At 48.7% G+C, this 19,409-nt stretch overlaps 2 protein-coding genes across 3 annotated transcripts in view; one reads left to right on the top strand and one right to left on the bottom strand.

The window, feature by feature from the left end:
* Positions 1-1,891: 1,891 nt before the first annotated feature.
* Positions 1,892-2,520, bottom strand: MRPL41 (mitochondrial ribosomal protein L41). Its single transcript, XM_074161286.1, has one exon. It carries the CDS (start codon positions 2,439-2,441, stop codon positions 2,034-2,036), a length of 408 nt encoding a protein of 135 aa, XP_074017387.1. The 5' UTR covers positions 2,442-2,520; the 3' UTR covers positions 1,892-2,033.
* A 762-nt stretch (positions 2,521-3,282) lies between these two features.
* Positions 3,283-19,409, top strand: part of PNPLA7 (patatin like domain 7, lysophospholipase) — a 146,928-nt gene continuing 130,801 nt past the window's right edge. For both annotated transcript variants that reach the window (XM_074160969.1, XM_074160970.1), the window contains exons 1-8: positions 3,283-3,315; positions 6,782-6,847; positions 7,273-7,360; positions 8,640-8,722; positions 13,514-13,602; positions 14,025-14,165; positions 15,507-15,666; positions 16,733-16,813. In XM_074160969.1, coding sequence (XP_074017070.1) covers positions 3,283-3,315; positions 6,782-6,847; positions 7,273-7,360; positions 8,640-8,722; positions 13,514-13,602; positions 14,025-14,165; positions 15,507-15,666; positions 16,733-16,813 — 741 coding nt within the window. The remainder of the gene's footprint in view (positions 3,316-6,781; positions 6,848-7,272; positions 7,361-8,639; positions 8,723-13,513; positions 13,603-14,024; positions 14,166-15,506; positions 15,667-16,732; positions 16,814-19,409) is intronic.

The following is a 19,409-nucleotide window of genomic DNA, read 5'->3' on the forward strand; positions in this document are numbered from 1 at the left end:
CTCTGCTACGAGGACAGGCTGAGGGAGCTGGGGTTGTTCAGCCTGGAGAAGAGGAGGCTCCGGGGAGACCTAATAGCGGCCTTCCAGTACCTGAGGGGGGCTACAGGAAGGCTGGGGAGGGTCTGTTTCCAAAGGCTGCAGTGACAGGACGAGGGGCAATGGTTTTAAGCTGGAGAAGAACAGATTTAGATTGGATATTAGGAACAAGTTCTTTACCATGAGGGTGGTGGAACACTGGAACAGGTTGCCAAGGGAGGTGGTTGAGGCCCCTTCCCTGGAGACATTCAAGGTGAAGCTCAACGAGGCCCTGGGCAACCTGGTCTGGTTGGGGGTGTCCCTGCTGACTGCGGGGAGGTCGGACTAGATGACCTTTGGAGGTCCCTTCCGGCCTGGACCAATCTATGAATCTGAGACCAGGCTGTATTGGTGTCCAAGGGCACGGGACCTCCTGCTCTCCAGCCTCGTGCTCACCTCTCCTGGCCCTTCCGGAAAGCGCGAGGTGGGACCTAAAAACGCGACACCTCTGAAAGGAAGGGGCAAAGCACCACCCACAGCATCCAGAGCTGAAGGCAGAAAACTGCTTCTGTATCAGCATTATTCTGATGAGCTAAAAAAAAATAAGTGAAAAATGCAGGTCGGGCTAAATTAATTAGAAAACTGTCCCTTCCCTCGCCCTGGTTTCCTGAACCCTCTGCGCTGACAACTCCTCCTTCCCCTGCGGTTCCCCGGGGCTGCGGCAGCAAGCAGCAGAAGGCAGCGCAGCATCCTCTCCCCGCCAGCACAGCCCCGGCCAGCCCTGAAAACAGGTATTTTCTTAAACAACCTGAAAATAGATTTTTTTTTTTTTTAAACACCGCTTTAAGGACTCATCTGGCAATCGTCACGACAGGCTGGATGCTCACAGAAAACACACTGAACGTGCTTCCTTTCTCCAAAAGTGAACGTTTTCATTGCAATTTAATTCTCTAATGCTTAAGCTTTGCAGTTTGGAAAAACTTCATGGAAAATAAACTCCCGAGTACCTCTAGGGAGGGACACAGAACCGTCGCACAGAGGGATAATTTTCTCAAAAGACTCCAGCACTTGGGTGTCAGAGAAAACATGCTATTACCAAAAACATTTGGAATTTAGCAGTTTCTACTTCAACCAGTGTCACAACGAGGGTCATAGCAACGTCACTTGTATCCAGTTAATTTGATGAACAGCCAGACACTGCTCTTCTAGGAACATGTCAAAAAATAACAATTCTTGAGATACATTTCAAATGTAAACAGTTATCTTGTAACTTCCAGCAGCTGCACTAAGGAACAGACCCGAAATGCAGCTATTAACTGTATCTTGATTTACTCTAAAAGAAAGAGTAGCTTTAAGGCTTGGGAAAGTCTGGAAAAATGGTGGCATTCAAGGTAAGCCACGAGTCTCTCTGAGAGAGGGTTTAGGTGCAGCCTTGGTTTGGCCTGTTGGGGGTCTCGCTCCTGGTTTGGTGGAACATGTCGTTGGGGCAGGGGGTAAATCAGCGAGGGGTCCCCTCTCTCGGGGTGAGCGGGGCGGCGCTCCTGGACTGGGGCCGGCTTGCAGCGGCCAGCCCTCCACAGCCAGGAACGCCAGACCCTCCCTCAAGGAGATCGGATGTGCCCTCTCCCCAGAAAACAGAAATTCCTTCCCAGAAGGAAGGAATGTTGTTTCAGCAGCCTGGAAAAAAACTGCCTCCTGCTGATTGTCAGCGCTTGGTCAATCAGCTCTTGTCTGGACACCTGCGCGCTCACACAACACAACTACACACACAGTGCAAGGCACGAGTAACGCTTTCCTTAGCCAGGATTGGGAATTTAACCCCCCCATTTCCCCACAGCATTTTAAATCAGACATTGTAGAAAGACAAAGTGGAAGGATTTGCTTTTAATAGCCAGTGACAGAAGCTGTCCCGTGTTTGCTGGTGCAGGTTGTGTCTCACAGGACGGCGATGCTCTTCCTTGTGCGGCGATGCTCTTCCACGGCAGCCCCGGGAGCCCCTGCTCCTCACTCCCTCCTCACTACCGCACATAGTTCTTGGGGAAGAGCTGGAAGAGCTTGCCCTCCTGCGTGGGCTCGAAGCCATATTTCTCCAGGTTGTTGGGGTCAAAAGTGCCTTCCTTCACGTCCTTCTCAATGTGGGGAGCCACCACCTCGGTGAAGAGCTGCTTGGCCGTCATGGGCGGCTCAGAGCCCTGGGGGGCGCGGTACGAGACGTAGGGTTTGAGCTTGAAGCCTTCCAGGTCGGGGACGATGAACTGCGGCACCATCTTCTCGATGCGGATGAATTTCCTGTTGGAGGTGAGCACGCCCGGCCTCCTGGCGCCCCGGCCCTTGTTGTAGGTCCGCGGGCCGCGCTTGCTGGTGAAGGGGGACATGCGGTCGGCGCCCCGCACTAGCCCGCGGGCCAGCTCGGTCAGCAGCCCCATGGCCGAGCACCCGCAGCCTCCCCAAGGCGCGCCGAGTCCGCTCCCGCTCCGCCGCCGCTCCCCTCACCTCAGGGCGCTCCCGCCTCCCCACACGCCAACACCGCCCGCTCCCATTGGCCGGCGGGCGCCAGCCAATCCGCAGCGCCTATCGTGGCCCCGCGGCGACCGCGGGCCATTGGCCGCGGGGGTGGGGTCTGTCCCGTCCAATCAGAAGCGAGCGGCGCGGGGCGTGGGCGGGGCCTGCCGCTTGCCCTCGGCGGACGGCGGCGGGTGGGGTCTTCCCTCCGCGACCTCCGCCCCCGGGCGCGGGGGTGACCTTTGACCCGGGCGGCTCCTGGGGAGGCGGCGGCGGGTGAGGGGCCGGGACCGGGACCGGGACCGGGACCAGGCCCGGTTCGGGGAGCGGTGGTGGGGGCCCGGGGCCCGGGGTTTGGGGGCGGCGGTGCCCGCGGGGCTGGCGGGAGGCTGTCCATTAACGCTCCGTGTCTGTTTAACGGGAGGGGGCGAGGGCCCGGCCGCCGTGACCGGGGGGTGCAGAGGGGCCGCAGCCGCGCTCCGGAGGGGTCGGAGCGAGGTCCTGTCCCCCGCTCCCCGGGGGCCTTCCGCAGCCGCCGGTCCCGGTAGCGCCGCCTCTGCGCGAGCCTTGCCGGGGTTTGTCGGTCAGCGCGAAGCAGGGGGACGGTGAGTGAACGGTAACGCCGTTCTCCGGGGTCGCGGCGCTCGGCCGGGCCGGGGGGACGCAGCCGGTGGGGCTCCGGGACTTTGGGGCAGGGGTTGCCTCATCTCCTAACGCCCTCTGCTCGTCGTTTCTTGACACGCCAGCTCCTGCCGTACCCCCGCGATGGAGGAGGAGGCCAACAGCACCAGCCTGGAGGTAGGATCGCTCCGCTCTCCCTTCGGGACATAGTTCTTTCCCCATTAGTGGTTCCTGGGGCTGGACGGCCCCGTGCTGGCCTGGCGTGAGCCACACGGGATTGATTTCTCTCAGGAATTTTACTTTTCAGTAAGGTCTCTTCTAACGCTCGGGAAGGCTGCACTGCCAGAAGACTCCAGTGTCTTGAATTTGTGAAAATATTTACTTTACAGCCAGCTCTGGGATGTGGGATTCAAGGTCTCGGTGTTCTCCAGCTCCCTGGGTGTGGGGATGAGGAGGAGGAGGAGCGAGACCCGGGCACTTGACCCAAGCTGCCAACAGGGTTATTTCATACCGTGAACGTCACGTTCCATAGAAATTAGCAAGTTTGCTGGGGGGGTTCTGTCTCCTGAGAACTCCTTGTCCCGGTGCTGGAGCCTTGAACCCTTCCCTCCGTCCCAGCCCCGCGGCGCTCGCAGGGTCCCACATCGTCTGGGAGAGCACGGCTTCCTGCCGATAGAATCAGTTGATTATAATCCTTGTATGTTTTATAGTGGTATCGGGATCAATATTTGTTCTTTATTATCACTAGTGTTAATTATCTAGTCTTCTTCTATTAAATCTGTTTCGATGTCCACTCTTGGGTTTCCTTCTTTTTCCCGATTCCCCTTCCCGGGCGGGGAAGGGTGAGAGAATAATCATCTAAACAACAATAAATTGTTGTGGCTTCTTCAAACCCTAACACGTACCCGATCCCGTAACATTCGCGTAACGTCTTTGGATGCTTTTACTTTGGAAAGAACCTTTCCTGATCAGAGCTTTAGCCTTTGGGCCAAAGGGTTTTGGGAAGCTGGAGTACCTGCAGTCGGCCGCAGGCGTGTGGAGCCGTGTGCCCGGGAGCTGGGAGGACTCCGATGTTTTTTTTTGGGGGGGGGGGCACCCCGAATTTCAAGGCCCTGCTTTCGGCGCCGGTAAGCGTTTCCCACCCCTCCCTCCCTGAGCGGGGAATGTCTCGCTGTCTGCCTTTGGAGTTGGTGGAGTTGTTAATCCCCCAGCAGAGCTGCCTGTTCTGCGCTTGGGACTCGGGGGGGAGCGTGTGCTTTATTTATGTAGCTGTATTTTTTTTTGTTAATTACTGTTAATTCTCGTTTTCTTAATGAAATGTCAACATCATTGGAAAAAGCAGACAAATGCTCCTTAATAAATACTCTTTGCACGTCATTGCTCCGTTTCCCGATGGAGTGAGGGTCTTTGCAGGGTTGTTCCACACGCGTTTTGTGTCCGAGAACTGTTTGGGGCTGGGAAAGGCTCCTGTGACGTCCCCGAGCGTCGGTGCTGGCTGTCACCCTGCAAAGGGAGCTCCCGCGGGCTCGGGCTGACGGGAGGGTCCTGCAAGAGCTGGTGACTTCACCGTGACCTCAGACCTCTCCCAGGAGCTGTCACGTAACAATAACTGCTTCCGTCTCTCCAGCTTTTCCGCAAGGATTGTCCGTGCTTGAGAATACCACGTTCTCACTGGGGTTTGTGAGAAACCTTGCGAGAACCTCTCAGTTTTGCTTGGAGATGGGAATTTCTACTTTCCCTGGCTGGTTTTCCGTAGCGAGGCGTGAGGGCTCGCTCTGTGCACCTGTATTTTATTCTTTTGCTCGTGAATTTGGTTCCTCCGCTCGTGTAGCAGCGATGCGAGTGGCAGTTGGCAACTACTATTTTGGATGTTATTTGAGATCCCATGGGCCTGGACGGCAGCAGAACTGTGCGTGTCCCTGACGCCGTCAAGGGGAAATAAATTAAGTGACCACAATAGATTTATACCAACAACTCGCCCTGTTTTACCGGAATGTGTTGTATTTGTTCCTAGCAAATTTTCAACTCTTTTTTTTTTTTTTTTGTTTTTTTTTGTTTTCAAATTCTTGTGACTTTCTGCGACAATCCCACTGATAACAGTCTGGTAATAACAGGGAGAGAGTTAGTTTGACTAATGCTGGGAAAATAAATTGTCGCTATGCCGTGTTAAAGCAACCGAAGGAGACAAACGGAGACCGGGAGCCCTTTGTGTGGACTGGTCAGGCAGGAGTTTTACTTGTGCTGTAGAACTGGAATGAATTTCCTGAGAGAAACTAGTTTGGCCACTCTCGGCGTGAACTTCATTCCTCTCTTGGTGGCTGTTATGGTTTGAGAGAACCCATAACAATCTATCGTCGTTAGACAATTATTCTCTCACCCGATGACCCCTCCCCACCCGGAACGGGGAATCGGGGAACACAAAGAAACACAAGGGTTGAAATATAAATAGATTTAATAGACTAAAACTAAATAATTAACAATAATACTAAAGAACCAGTATTAATCCCGATACTGATACAGGATATACAGGAATTATCCTCAGCCAACTATATCAGCAGGAGCTGTGCCCTCCCAGCAGGGACAGCCAATGTGGGACACTGGGAGCGCAATGGCTTCAGGAGGAAGGGAAGGGCTCAGGGCTCCGGCACCGGGGCAAGGAGTTGTCTGGACCCGCCGCCATCAGGGAGAGAGAGAGCTGGGCAGCAAACTTTTCTAATTTATATTGGATGTGCCGTTCATGGTATGAAACACTCCTGTTGGCCAGCCTGGGTCAAACGCCCAGGCCTTGCTCCTCCTTGTCCCTGCCCCTGGCAAGGCTCGGAAACACTGACCTTGAATCCCACAGAGCCTGGCTGGCTATAAAGTAAATATTTTCCCAAATTCAGACACTAGGGTCTTCTAAAAGTGCAATTTTCCCCAGCATTAGAAGAAAAGTTAGTCCTGTGTCTCTCAACCCAGGACAGTGGCAAAGCTAAATTAAGAAGTCATCCAGATCTGGAACTGAGGGCAAAAACTGGGACCAGAACTGCGTGTAATACTTAAAATTCAACTATTTGTAAGATCCGAGACTTACAAGGGGACATACCTGTCCTGGTACTCATTTTTTTTCCACTTGTTCCTAATGTTTAGTTTGCTTTTTCCCCCCATTCTGGCGAGTTTTGAGCTGGCCTTTGTGAGACGATACTTTAACTTCCAGTTTTTTTTCCTGAATAACAACAGTGGGCTCAGGCCCCAGGACTCTACACCTGAGGTTAGAGCTTTTTCCCATCTCCTAACGCTATTTGTGTGGTGAATTCGTTCGGCTGTTTTATTACTTCTTTTCTCAATCTCACAAAGTCCTTTACGTTCAGTTCTCGTCCTTGTTGCTCTGAATAACATCGAGTCGTCAGAAAAGTTACCGCCTCGCTGTTTTGAGCCTGGTTTATGACTATTTAGGAACGCGTTGAACTCACACCAGTGAACTCCAGTACTGACCCCATCTCCACGGTGTGCCTTGTGTTTGCAAAGTGGGCTGTAGTTGAAAGACAGACGCTGGAAAATACAACCCACTTGCGTTGTATGCACCAGAGCAGGCGGGGAGATGTTTTTACGGAAGCTTTTCGCCAGTTATGGGAAACTAATTTCTCTTTCCGTTTGGTTCTAGGCTGTGCCAGCAGCAGGCGGAACGCAAATTCTTCAGTTCATAGAGGACAGGATACAGACCACTATGGTAACGTAGAGCTTCGGTCAACGGGATGAAAGGCTCTGTGTGCATCAATAGTGTGGAGCTTCTCCTAACTTCTAAGAACTCTGCTAAGTCAGTGTCAGAGTCCGAGTGTTTGTGTTTTCGTTGTCGCTGTGCCTGAGGCAGGAATTAATTCCTGTTATTTCATCCCATGTACGTGGAGTTGATCAGCTCATTGATCTTGAGGGGCAAAAATGCTGAATATTTTGCATGTGGAGCCTACGAGTGAGATACTGATGTGGTTTCAACTTCTTGCATGCGTGATGTTTTAATTAAAAATTAAGTATTTATGAATATGCTGGACTTTTAGACATCTTACTGAGCTAAGTGTTCTTCAGCCCTGCAAAAAGTACTTAATAATTTTCAACTTTAGAAGTTAGTAACTTATTTCCTCTCAATTCCTCTCACAGCTGACGGGGATGGCAATTGGAGCTGCAGTTGCGTTACTGCTGATAGCAATTGTTGTGTTTGTCGTTTACAGAAGAGTGAAACAGTCTAGTAAGTACTCAAAAAAAAGTTACATATGTTTTAAAACCAGTTTTCTCAGCTACCTTCAGTATTTTGTAATAATACGCGGTAGATTCTACGCCAGTTTGTAATAATTGCTTGCTGTGAAGCTAGTGGTTCTTGCGGGAAAAGAACTTTAAAAGGATGAAGAACTTGTGTTGATTCCCTGACCCAGGCCTGAACACGGGATTCGTAATTGTCAGGTGCAGGACGCTCGAGGTTTTTATTTCTCTAGTGTGTGGTAGCCTTAGTATCAGTCACGGAATCATGGAGTTGTCAGAGTTGGAAGGGACCTCTAGAGACCATCTAGTCCAACTCCCCTGCCAAAGCAGGGTTGCCCAGAGCACATCACTCAGGAGCATCCAGGTGGGTCTTGAAGATCTCCAGAGAAGGGGACTCCACACCCTCCCTGGGCAGCCTGTTCCAGGGCTCTGCCACCCTCACCGGAAAGAAGTTCTTCCTCATATTTGAATGGAACTTCCCATGTTCCAGCTTGTGCCCGTTGCCCCTTGTCCTGTCACTGGGAACCACTGAAAAGAGTCCGGCTCCATCCTCCTTCAACCCACCCTTTAGATACTTGGAAGCGTTCATAAGGTCTCCCCTCAACCTTCTCTTCTCCAGGCTAAAGAGTCCCAGCTCTCTCAGCCTTTCCTCATCAGGGAGATGCTCCAGTCCCTCCATCATCTTTGTTGCCCTACGCTGGACTCTCTCCAGTAGTTCCCTGTCTCTCTTGAACTGGGGAGCCCAGAACTGGACACAGTATTCCAGTTGTGGCCTCACCAGGGCAGAGTAGAGGGGGAGAATGACCTCCCTTGACCTACTGGCCACACTCTTCCCTGTGCAGCCCAGGATCCCATTGGCCCTCTTGGCCACAAGGGCACATTGCTGGCTCAGTCGGCAGGCAAATAATTTCAAACCTGCTGCCGTTTAACTGTTAGAGTAAGGAGAACCAGGTGAATTAGAGGTTTCCTTTGTGAGATTAAGATTACTTTATCCTTGGATCTGTTTGGAGAGCTGTTTTATCTCCTCCAGCGGTTAGACAGAGCCTCAAGCCAGCTCTTCCCTGCTCTGGTTTGGCTCCCCAGGGTTGGGTAACGAGGTATTTTGTGTGGGTTTAAATTCCAAAGGCTGGCCATCAGAGCTTGACGCTCAGCAGACAGGAGCCGGAGCTGTTACGGAGGGAGCAACGCTGACAGCCTGTGCTTGGTTTTCTTTCCCTCTGCGTAGAGCTGTGGATGGGTTCTGATGTGATGCCCCTTCTCTGTTTCAGAACAACTCCAGCCGCACGTGCCTCAGTACAGGTTTCGCAAGCGAGACAAAGTGATGTTCTACGGGCGGAAGATCATGAGAAAGGTAAGCGGCGAGAGGGAAGTACAGATTAAAATCCATTTTGGGAGATGTTGTAAACTTCACGATGCTGCATTTGCTTAGCCTGGCCCAGGGCCTTCAACATAGAACGTCACTGGAATTTTGGGGATGTTTCAGAGCTCCTGCAATTCTGCCTGAATTGCCGATGGAACAGCAATAGCTTCTTGTTCTTTCCTCTTTCAAGAATATTTGCAGACACTGAGGGTAGGGGGAAATCTAACTACTCCACTATGGAGTTGATGGTTTTTATATACCTACAGTAATCTGTCTTACATGGAATCCCAGACTGGCAGGGACCTCTGGAGACCATCCAGTCCAACCCCCTGCCAGAGCAGGTCCACCCAGAGCAGGTCCCACAGGAACGTGTCCGGGCGGGTTTGAATGTCTCCAGAGAAGGAGACTCCAGCACTTCTCTGGGCAGCCTCTTCCAGGGCTCTGCCACCCTCACAGGAAAGAAGTTCCTCCTCATGTTGAGATGGAACTTCCCGTGTTCCAGTTTGTGCCCGATACCTCTTGTCCTGTCACTGGGCACCAGTGAGGAGAGTCTGGCTCCATCCCCTTTCTCAGTATTTAGGATTATGTTCGAGACATTCAGTGCCCATATTCAGGATTGTCCTTTTCAGATAATGACTTTAACTGCTGTTAAGTTCAAAGCTGGCACCTCCTTTCCCCTGTGAGCCTGTCCATGGAGCAGATGCCCGGGTTTACCTTTCTGCCCTCTCCCTGTGAGGAGCACCAAGCGCTTCAGCGTATGAGCTCCTGTTGTCTTGTACTGAATTGCAAGTAGGACTCATCAGACTGTCTCATCAGAGACTGTTCAAGAGGGGTTTATCCCGAGATTGACCTCTTTGCCTTGGATTGTCACAAGGAATAACTACCTGTCCCTCAGGGTCCTCTTCCAATGTTGTTCCTGCCCTGTTATTCCGGAAGGTCTCCTCAAGAATTTTCCATCAATCAGGAATCTGTTTCTGCATCAGTTGGTTAAATCCTTCATGTCTATGGCTGCCTGTTGGATATTTAGGGCTGTTTTTTGCTTGTTTGTTTCTTACTTTTGTCTTTACAAGTGGCTTTTCCTGGGAAATTGCCACGAGAAGGCTTGAGGAAACCTGAAGGCGGACGTGTCTTTAATGGATGAGGTTAATCTCAGTAGACGTGCTGGGTGTTCAGCGCCCATCGCCTGGGTTTCATTTGACTGAAGAGTTTAATCTTCCTGTCTTTCTCCTCAAAATACAGAGTGTATGTGGAATGTGAGATTCCTTTTTTTTTTTCTGACTGACAGTATCCCCATGGTGAAAACAACTCACCTTCGCAGAGGTGTCACGAGTGGCAGAGGGTTTGTGTTTGGGTTGGTTACAAGCTTGTACAGAAGGTCCTGGAGGCTGAGGTGCCTTCCCTGTTCAACTCTTCCCATACTAAAATCTGTGCAGCAAGGGCAAGTGTAGGGTCCTGCATCTGGGGAGTAAGAATGCCTGGCACCAATATAGGTTAGGGATGGACCTGCTGGAAAGCACTTCTGAGGAGAAGGATCTGGGGGTCCTGGTGGATAGTAAACTGTCTGTGAGCCAGCAATGTGCCCTTGTCACCAAGAGGGCCAATGGAACCCTGGGCTGCACAGGGAAGAGTGTGGCCAGTAGGTCAAGGGAGGTCATTCTCCCCCTCTACTCTGCCCTGGTGAGGCCACAACTGGAATACCGTGTCCAGTTCTGGGCTCCCCAGTTCAAGAGAGACAGGGAACTACTGGAGAGAGCCCAGCGAAGGGCCACGGAGATGATGGAGGGATTGGAGCATCTCCCTGATGAGGAAAAGCTGAGAGAGCTGGGACTCTTTAGCCTGGAGAAGAGAAGGTTGAGGGGAGACCTTATGAACGCTTCCAAGTATCTAAAGGGTGGGTTGAAGGAGGATGGAGCTGGACTCTTTTCAGTGGTTCCCAGTGACAGGACGAGGGGCAATGGGCACAAGCTGGAACATGGGAAGTTCCATTCAAATATGAGGAAGAACTTCTTTCCGGTGAGGGTGGCAGAGCCCTGGAACAGGCTGCCCAGGGAGGGTGTGGAGTCCCCTTCTCTGGAGATCTTCAAGCCCCACCTGGATGCTCCTGAGTGATGTGCTCTGGGCAACCCTGCTTTGGCAGGGGCGTTGGACTAGATGGTCTCTAGAGGTCCCTTCCAACTCTGACGATTCCGTGATACTCAGGTGGGGACTCCGACCCCTTTTTACCGTAGCAAATGGTTGTTGCTCACTTGTATCTGGAGATACAGGTGAAGGAAAAGGCTATTTTGATGGCAATAAGTGCTCCCTGCCCGCCGTCCTGTGGGGTCACAGCCAGGGTGTGGGTCCGATGGACGCTTCAGCCCCGGGGAGCTGCGAGGTGGGATCGGGACTGGCCCCTGTGGGGACTGTAGCAGAGCTGGGGTGTCCCAGCTGTGCCCTAGGGACACCCCACTCGAGTCTGGGTGTGCGCCCACACTGCCAGGGCACTTAAAACAACACCTGTAGAAAAATAACGTACAGGTAAGTAAACTTCCTTCGTTAGTCACTGCTTGCTGAGGAACACTTCCTCCTGTGAGCCACCACGGCCCCCTGCCTCTGTTATGGTTTGAGAGAACCCATAACAATCTATCATCGTTAGACAATTATTCTCTCACCCGATGACCCCTCCCCACCTGGAAAGGGGAATCGGGGAACACAAAGAAACACAAGGGCTGAAGTATAAATAGATTTAATAGACTAAGACTAAATAATTAACAATAATACTAAAGAACCAGTATTAATCCCGATACTGATACAGGATATACAGGAATTATCCTCAGCCATCTATATCAGCAGGAGCTGTGCCCTCCCAGCAGGGACAGCCAGTGTGGGACACTGGGAGCGCAATGGCTTCAGGAGGAAGGGAAGGGCTCAGGGCTCCGGCACCGGGGCAAGGAGTTGTCTGGACCCGCCGCCTTCAGGGAGAGAGAGAGCTGGGCAGCAAACTTTTCTAATTTATATTGGATGTGCCGTTCATGGTATGAAACACTCCTGTTGGCCAGCCTGGGTCAAACGCCCAGGCCTTGCTCCTCCTTGTCCCTGCCCCTGGCAAGGCTCGGAAACACTGACCTTGAATCCCACAGAGCCTGGCTGGCTATAAAGTAAATATTTTCAGAAATTCAGACACTAGAGTCTTCTAAAAGTGTAATTTTCCCCAGCATTAGAAGAAAAGTTATTCCTGTGTCTCTCAACCCAGGCCAGCCTCGCACGCTGCTCAGCTTTTTTGAAGTGAAGGCAAATACTTGGGCTTAATAATTAGACACTGTCTTGTTTTTAATAATCAGTTGTGGGGCTGTGTTTGGTTGTGGAGGGAGGAGATGACTCCCTGAACCTGGCTTTGGAGTTGCAGGTCAGCCTTTATGTAGAACTTGCCCAGAAAAAGCCCCCAGTGAAAGGAAATCGTGTGTGTTGCCGGCAACTTCTTCAGTTTAATGTTCTTTAGCAGGGCTGGTTGTGTGTAACACACAAAAGTAAAGAATGCTTAGAATTCCACATGGCAAAATCATCTCAGGTAGCTTTGCTTTGGGGTTTTAGACCTTGTTTTTATTCCTAAATAAGACATAGAACATTACAAACTGCTGTTGACTGTGTACTCCATGTATTTTTGATAAAATACCAAGATTTTACTTTCTAAAAAAAAACACATTACAATGTGAGTCTCCAAACTAATTAAATTTTTGTTTTTGTTTTTTGTTTTTTTCTTTTTTTGTGAGAGAAACCTTTTCCTGGGATTCAACTCCCGGAGAAACAGACGGAACTAGTAATGTTTTGAAAGTAATGAGATTTTTTTTTTTTCTCGGTCTCGCAGTTGTTGGCTTTCTCCAGAAGGTGGCACTTAGGAACTGTTCAAAACCAGCAAAAGCCTCACTGGGTGTCTGCGGTGCTGTTTGTCACCGGCTCAAAAACTAGCACAGCCCTGGTTTGTCACCATCACAGACCACCATAGGAGGACTGGAGCCTTAAATCACAGAATCACAGAGTCGTCATGGTTGGAAAGGACCTCTGAGATCACCGAGTCCAACCACACACACACACACACAAAAAAACCCCCCTACAAATCTCAGGCACTGGAGCATGCCCTGCAGTGCCATGTCTACACGTTCCTTAAATCCCTCCAGGGATGGCGACTCCACCACCTCCCTGGGCAGGCTGTTCCAGTGCCCGACCACCCTCTCAGTAAAGTCATTCTTCCTAATATCTAATCTAAACCTCCCCTGCCGCAACTTCAGACCATTTCCTCTGCTCCTGTCATTATTCCCTTGGGAGAAGAGGCCAACACCCACTTCTCTACACCCTCCTTTCAAGTAGCTGTAGAGGACAATGAGGTCTCCCCTCAGCCTCCTCTGCTCCAAACTAAACATGCCTTTCTCTGCCTGTTGTTGAGTGTTTGTGCGTGAGAACCATATAACTAAGGTTTTTTTTTCCCTCTACCATCCATTACCACCGCAGTAGTTGCTTATTAAAACCAAAATACACTCGCTTTCCGGAAAGAAACTGTTCCTGGAGTAGGTGTTGTTCCAGTCCTCCAAGGTCTTGTGTGAGTGCTTCACTCAGCTCATGTTCTGATGAGTTGGAGCCTTTGCAGGGTTGGAGCTAGTGGGTTGGTTTGGGGTTTTTTTGTTTGTTTTGGTTTTTAGTGAATGTTTTTATTTTCATTATTTCATAGAATGGTTCGGGTTGGAAGGGACCTTAAAGATCATGGAGTTCCAACCCCAACTTCATCATAACTTCGTTATTTCCACCTAGGTTAGAACTCTTCCAAACTCTCTGGTCGGGAACACCATGCCACGCCAAAGGATGCGGAAGCGGGCAAAGGTTTTATCTTTGGCTAAAAGGTACTTGGGCTTTTGGGAAAGGGGAAAATTCCTGCCCTGGAGGCTGGTTTTGTGGGTTTTTTGTTTGTGGTGTGGAACCTATCCCCAGCGCAGCGCTCTTCCGTAGCTGCTGGTTTTTCACAGCTGTGCCTCAGCCCGGCGTTTTGCTGGGAAGTTGCTGGAATGGAGGGGTTTATGCTGAGAAGTTGCTGGAATGGGGGGGTTTATGCTGGGAAGTTTGCGGGAATGGAGTGGTTTGTGCAGCACAGTCTCTGGCTTTGCTCGAGAAGGGCAGGAGGGTGGAACGTTTTATCTACTAGATAATGTGTACCTTGGTGTGATGTGCATTTAATATTGCAGCCAGCCTCTGGTGTCAGCAGAGAGCCCGTACTTAAGACAAACGAGGAGAATTCCTGAACTTTCTGACGTGTTTTTCTTTGTAGGATTCTGCGTATTAAGAAGGAGTGTCCGACCCTGCAGCCGAAAGAACCGCCTCCCTCTTTGCTAGAGGCTGACCTGGCTGAATTTGATGCAAAGAATTCCCATTTGCCATCGGAAGTCCTGTACATGCTTAAAAACGTTAGGTAATGTCAAACGGAAAGAGAAGCTTGGATTTTGCTTTCGCCGGATGTTAGAGTGAGCTACATATTTAGCGGTTTGTGTCAAGCCTTTAAGTCAAGACCAGTTTTATCACTATGTGGGCAGAATCTTTAAGCAGTTGACTGAAAGTTCATCTGAGCACGGGGAGAGAATAAATGACTTCTAATTTTCTAGAAACATGAAGAAAACAGTTGAGTGTGGGTTTTGTTTTTTTTTTTTTTTTTAAAAAAAAAGAAGGACGTGGATTAGTGGCCTAAATTTGATTTGGGGATAATGATAATAAAGCTTTTCTAACATGAGCAGATTTCTGTTAGTACTTTTTTAAAATTCACTTTAGACAACACCAGGTAATTTTTTGGTCCAGAAAGGCATCATAATTGCTAAATGTTAATTGGATTCCTCATTGACAACTCTAAACTGCAGAATCTTTTATTTCTGTGGCTCAAAAGGTTGCAGAATCAAAGTCAGCTTAATCCTCCCAGCTCTTTGGTGGGCTGAGAGGAAGGGATGGGCTTTGTGCCCCTTCAGTCAAGGTGATTTTGCTGACTCAGCAAAGAGCCTCTAATTCTGGCTTTGTTTGTGTGTGTGCATTTTTCTCCCAGTTATGATATAATTTAGTCCTGAAGGTCAGACATACTGTAATAAAACTGTTATTTAAATCATCTGAACTTTCTACTGTGAAATTATGATCTCCTATGACTAATTGATGTTGCAGTAGATTTTGATTGATTGGTGCTGTTAAATGTGGAGCTGATGGAGCTGTAGGAAGGGCCCTTCTGGTCCTGCGCACAGAACGAGCGGGTTTAAGGCGCGTCTGTCTGTCTGCCTGACGAGTTCCAGTACCACAGGAGTCCAGCTGCACGGTACCTGCAGGAGATGGAATATTCCAAACTTACAAGGATGTGCACGACAGGGATTTTTCCCTTTGTTTTCCGTATTTCTCATGTGGTCCGATTCCCTGGACAGGGAAGCTATATTAAAAGGGAAGGTTCCAAAGAGTAATTTTTTTCATGCAGTGTGTGAATCTATTGCAGGTTTTTGTATTTCTTCCCCTTCAAAGGTTATGTTTGTTTGAGGAAGGCTGGATATACATCTTCTGAGCGTGCTGGCATCGCTCGCGGTGCTGCTCAAAAAAGGACCTCCAGTATTTTCAGTTTTAAGCGTTTCACGGTGCTCTTGTGCTTCTGCACCGGGGAGTTCTGCTCCTGTCGCACTGCAGTGAACTGCCTCTGGGTTCCCCTGATTTCCACGCTGGGAGGCTTTAATTTAGGAAGGATTTTCCAAGGGCAGTGGTGATTTTAGGTTTCCCTTTGCGTTTTCTGCAGGGTCCTTGGCCACTTTGAGAAACCTCTGTTCCTGGAGCTGTGCAAACACATGTTCTATGTGCAGTTGCACGAAGGTGAATACATCTTCCGTCCGGGGCAGCTGGATAACAGCATCTACGTCGTGCAGGAAGGCAGGCTGGAAGTTTGCATTCAAGAAAGTGTAAGAATAAACTGATTTACTGTTCTTGAGATAAATCTGTTGGCGTAGCGTATAGGTTGCCATGAATCATTAAGCATTGATTAAACTTAGACATTTAAATCATAGTGATTTAGAAGGGATTACTTCCAACCCTTCAGGGCTGTGGTATTTAATTTATAAAGATCAGGTTTTTTAGCTGTGATCCCCCCGATCTTCGATGAGAGAGCGGAACACGATGCCGATCAGACATTCTGAAATGTCCTCACGCCCTCTGGTTACGTAGTTCTTGGGGGAGGACGGGGCACAAATGGGTTCTGCAGGGCCATGAAGTGTTCTCCTCCTGGCTGGTGGTTCCCCAAACAGAGGGGAATGGGGATCACATACACGTCGCTCCAGAACATTCTCGCGTGGTAGTCGGCAGGTTTGCCTGGGAGGGGGAAGATTCAGACTCACTTTTGGGTAAAAAGGGAAGAGAAATGATGGTTTGTTTTATGGGTGAGTCTTAAAACGTTGAGTGCTAACCCCTGCGATCCCTTCTGCCAGTTTAGACTTATTTTTTCCTCCCCTTCTTCCTGACTGAACCTTGAGTGTAGCTTTAACGTGTGAACAGTTTTCTGATGGCTGAAAATGCAGGGATTTTGTGTTTGTAAGTTATCTCAAATTTACTGATTTCTGTACATTTTTGCATTTTGCTTTTCTTTGTTTTGTACTTCCTCTGGACATGCAATCCCTCGGTAAAGGGAGCTCATTCTGGCTCAGAGTAAAGGAAGCTTTTTTATTTTTTATTTTTTTTTTTATTGTTGTTACAGAGCAAAGAAGAGCAGGTCACACCTCCCCCTGGACAAAACTGCCTTTTAGTTTCTTTGTCGCTTTTAGAATGGTGGTTTAAAACTTTGGTGCTTTGAATTAGCACATTTCTGCTAGAGCAGAGAGAAAATAAGCATCCAAGTTATAATGGGGGATGGTTTCTTCTCGGGCTGCTCAGAGTATCTGGGAGAATGAGAGCAAGTTAAGCTTTGTGAGGTGCCCCGTACGTGCCCGATCCGCAGCCGTGAGCCCGCAGTGATCTCCTCTTCTATGTTTTCAGGACGGGACAGAAGTGGTGGTGAAGGAGGTGCTGGCAGGAGACAACGTCCACAGCCTTCTCAGCATTCTCGATGTCATCACGGTAAGTTCTTGAAGGCGCAGGTTTTCTGCAGCACTGCTTCGTGGCACGCAACCTCTCGGGGGAAACACACTTGGAATATTGCTAGGAAAGAGTCAGGATGGAAAACAGCTTTTTGATCAATCCTTTTCCTCCTCCCAGGCCTTCACGGCTGTAAGCTTAGCTCTGTGGGGTGTTAGTTGGTTGTGAAACCCCTACGCTTGACAGCGTAACACTGGCTGTGTCTGATAAACAGTAGGATTTGAATTATTCTTTTATGGCTGGAAAACTGAGGTATGGTTTGGTTTGCTCAGGGTCACAAAGCAGTCAGGAGGAGGACCAGGTTAGGGCCCAGAAGTCCAGGCTTTTATGCTGTTTGGTTTGTTGCTTACTGAATTTATTTTTATTTAGTCTAATGAAAATAAATCTGACAGTTGTTATTATTGTAATTATACTGTGAAACCAGTTGATGGATTTAATTTCTTCCTAATACATTAATGTTGCTGGTGACCATCTGAAGGTTGTGCTCTTTGGCGGGTGACGAGATGAGCTCAATGTGAGCTGCCTGTCGTTACCGCACCAATTAGCCGGGGGGGGGGTGGGATTTGTTTCGGTTGGAATTACGACGATGGCTTTGCTGCAATTGTCACAGTACATCTGTGTAGGAATACCTAAATCAGAGGTGGTGAATTCATCATCTCCAATAACACGCACGCACTTCAACTGCTTACTTGAAGGATTTTGGTAGTTGAGAGGATGAGGATAAACTAATCAATAAATTGTTCATATTCGACCTTGTGTCGTGTTTCTCTTGTGCTCGGCTGTCTCCTTCCATTAAAGGGTACCGTTATTTGATGTGTAAGTAGTTTTAATGATTCTGTAAAGTGTTCTTTGCTACTTCTAGGTGCAAACAGGTGTATATATATATATATATATATAATTTCCATAAAACCTATTGAAAGTGATAAACAGTTTTTAAGCTTGGTCACACTTTCTTCTGTAGAAAGTAACGGCATGTGAGTAATTTGGACTGTACAAGTCTAGTTCTTGCTGTCGAATCCATAGTAATAGCAGATTTAGAGTTATTTTGCCCTTGTTACTTCCACCAGTACATTTTCTTAATGCCAATATTCTGAAGAGCAGGCCCCACCATATGGGAACACGAATACATGAATTCTTTTCCTATGTTCTTTTTGAATAAACGAGAAGAAATCCTTCCTGTCTAACGATGGCTTGAGGTTTGGGGTTTTTTTAACAGGTCATTGCCATTCATTTTGTGTTGTCGTTTTTGTTCTGTTTTTAGTTGTTTTTTTTTTTAATTCTCATTGTATCATTTGTTTCTCTTTCTCTTTTATTTTCTGATTTACCAGTGGTATAACTAAAGTTACTGAAAGTGTGTTGAAGAGAGTTATCAGTGTGTGGAAGGGTGTATAACCAAAACCTTGCAGGTTGTTCTCATTTATTGAGACTTGTTCTCATTTATTTTTACTGCTCTCTCTTTTCTCCCTTGTTTCCCAGCTTTGTGAACTGGGTGTTTTATTTCTGTTTTTCCTCTCCCTTACGCTCTTTGCTGACTTTGGGTGTAGGAGTAGCACGAAAATGGGCAAGGAAAGAGAAAGTAGCGTTGGTCAAAATAGAGGCGGCTTCTCAGTGGGATTCCAAAGTAGTGAATGAGGCGTAGACAGCAATTCCTGCAGACACCGTAATCTTAATGAAGTTTCACCGTACCGCCAGACGCATGGCTCTGACATGAAGAAAGAATGTATTCAGAGAGGATTTGAGTTGTCTGAGCTGGATTTGTGGTTTCTTTGGCTGATTCTGTAACGTCTGACATCAGGTGGTCCCCAGCTTGGGTGAGAGAAGTGAGAGAAAATTGAGGTTGCAGCAAGAAGTGGTGACCTCTTGTTGTTGGATCTAAAAGAAAGATCACACAAGAGGTACTTTTCTAATTGAATTTTCCAATTTTTTAAATCGAAAAGTCCCCTTAGATCTACTGAATACAAAGATACCAGCTCTGACTTAAGAGGCTTGTGCTCTATTTCCTTCGTTCTGAGAAGAGATAAGTGCTGCTTTCTCAAAACTCGGAGGAGAAGTGGGAGGCTTTGAATCCAGGCAGATGCTGTCCCTTCCCTGGTGTTTTGGAATAACTCTGTGTTGTAATTAATCTGACTCTGAATTGATGCTGCCTCTAATATTAAAGAATTGTCTGAACGGAATGTTGTCGATGTCCATGCGAGTGTTTTCAGGAGCTGTTGCCGAGAGCTTGCTCTGCCCCCGTGTGCAGTCAGATCTGCTCCCGGAATGGTGAATTTTCTCTCAGAGTTGAACGTGATGAATAAAGATGGTATTTGATGCCAATTGCGAGGACTTTGGGGTTTACTCTTCCTTTGTCCTCCATGTGGAGGTCTCCATTGGAGACCCGTGAGCATGTGGCATAGCTGGAATAAAAAGGAAGAGACTGGGAGGAATATCGATCAGTTGCCAGTGAATGAGGGGGGAAAAATGAAAGTCTGAGGATTAAAAGAGGATGAAAAAGCACTTGGATAAAGGTGAGCCTGCGCGGCTCGAGTCTGTCTGAATGACAGTGGACGAGGTAGGCGAGGTTATGATGAAGTAATTG

The sequence above is a fragment of the Numenius arquata genome, chromosome 19 (assembly GCF_964106895.1).
Source record: "Numenius arquata chromosome 19, bNumArq3.hap1.1, whole genome shotgun sequence".
NCBI classification, from domain to species: Eukaryota; Metazoa; Chordata; class Aves; order Charadriiformes; family Scolopacidae; genus Numenius; species Numenius arquata.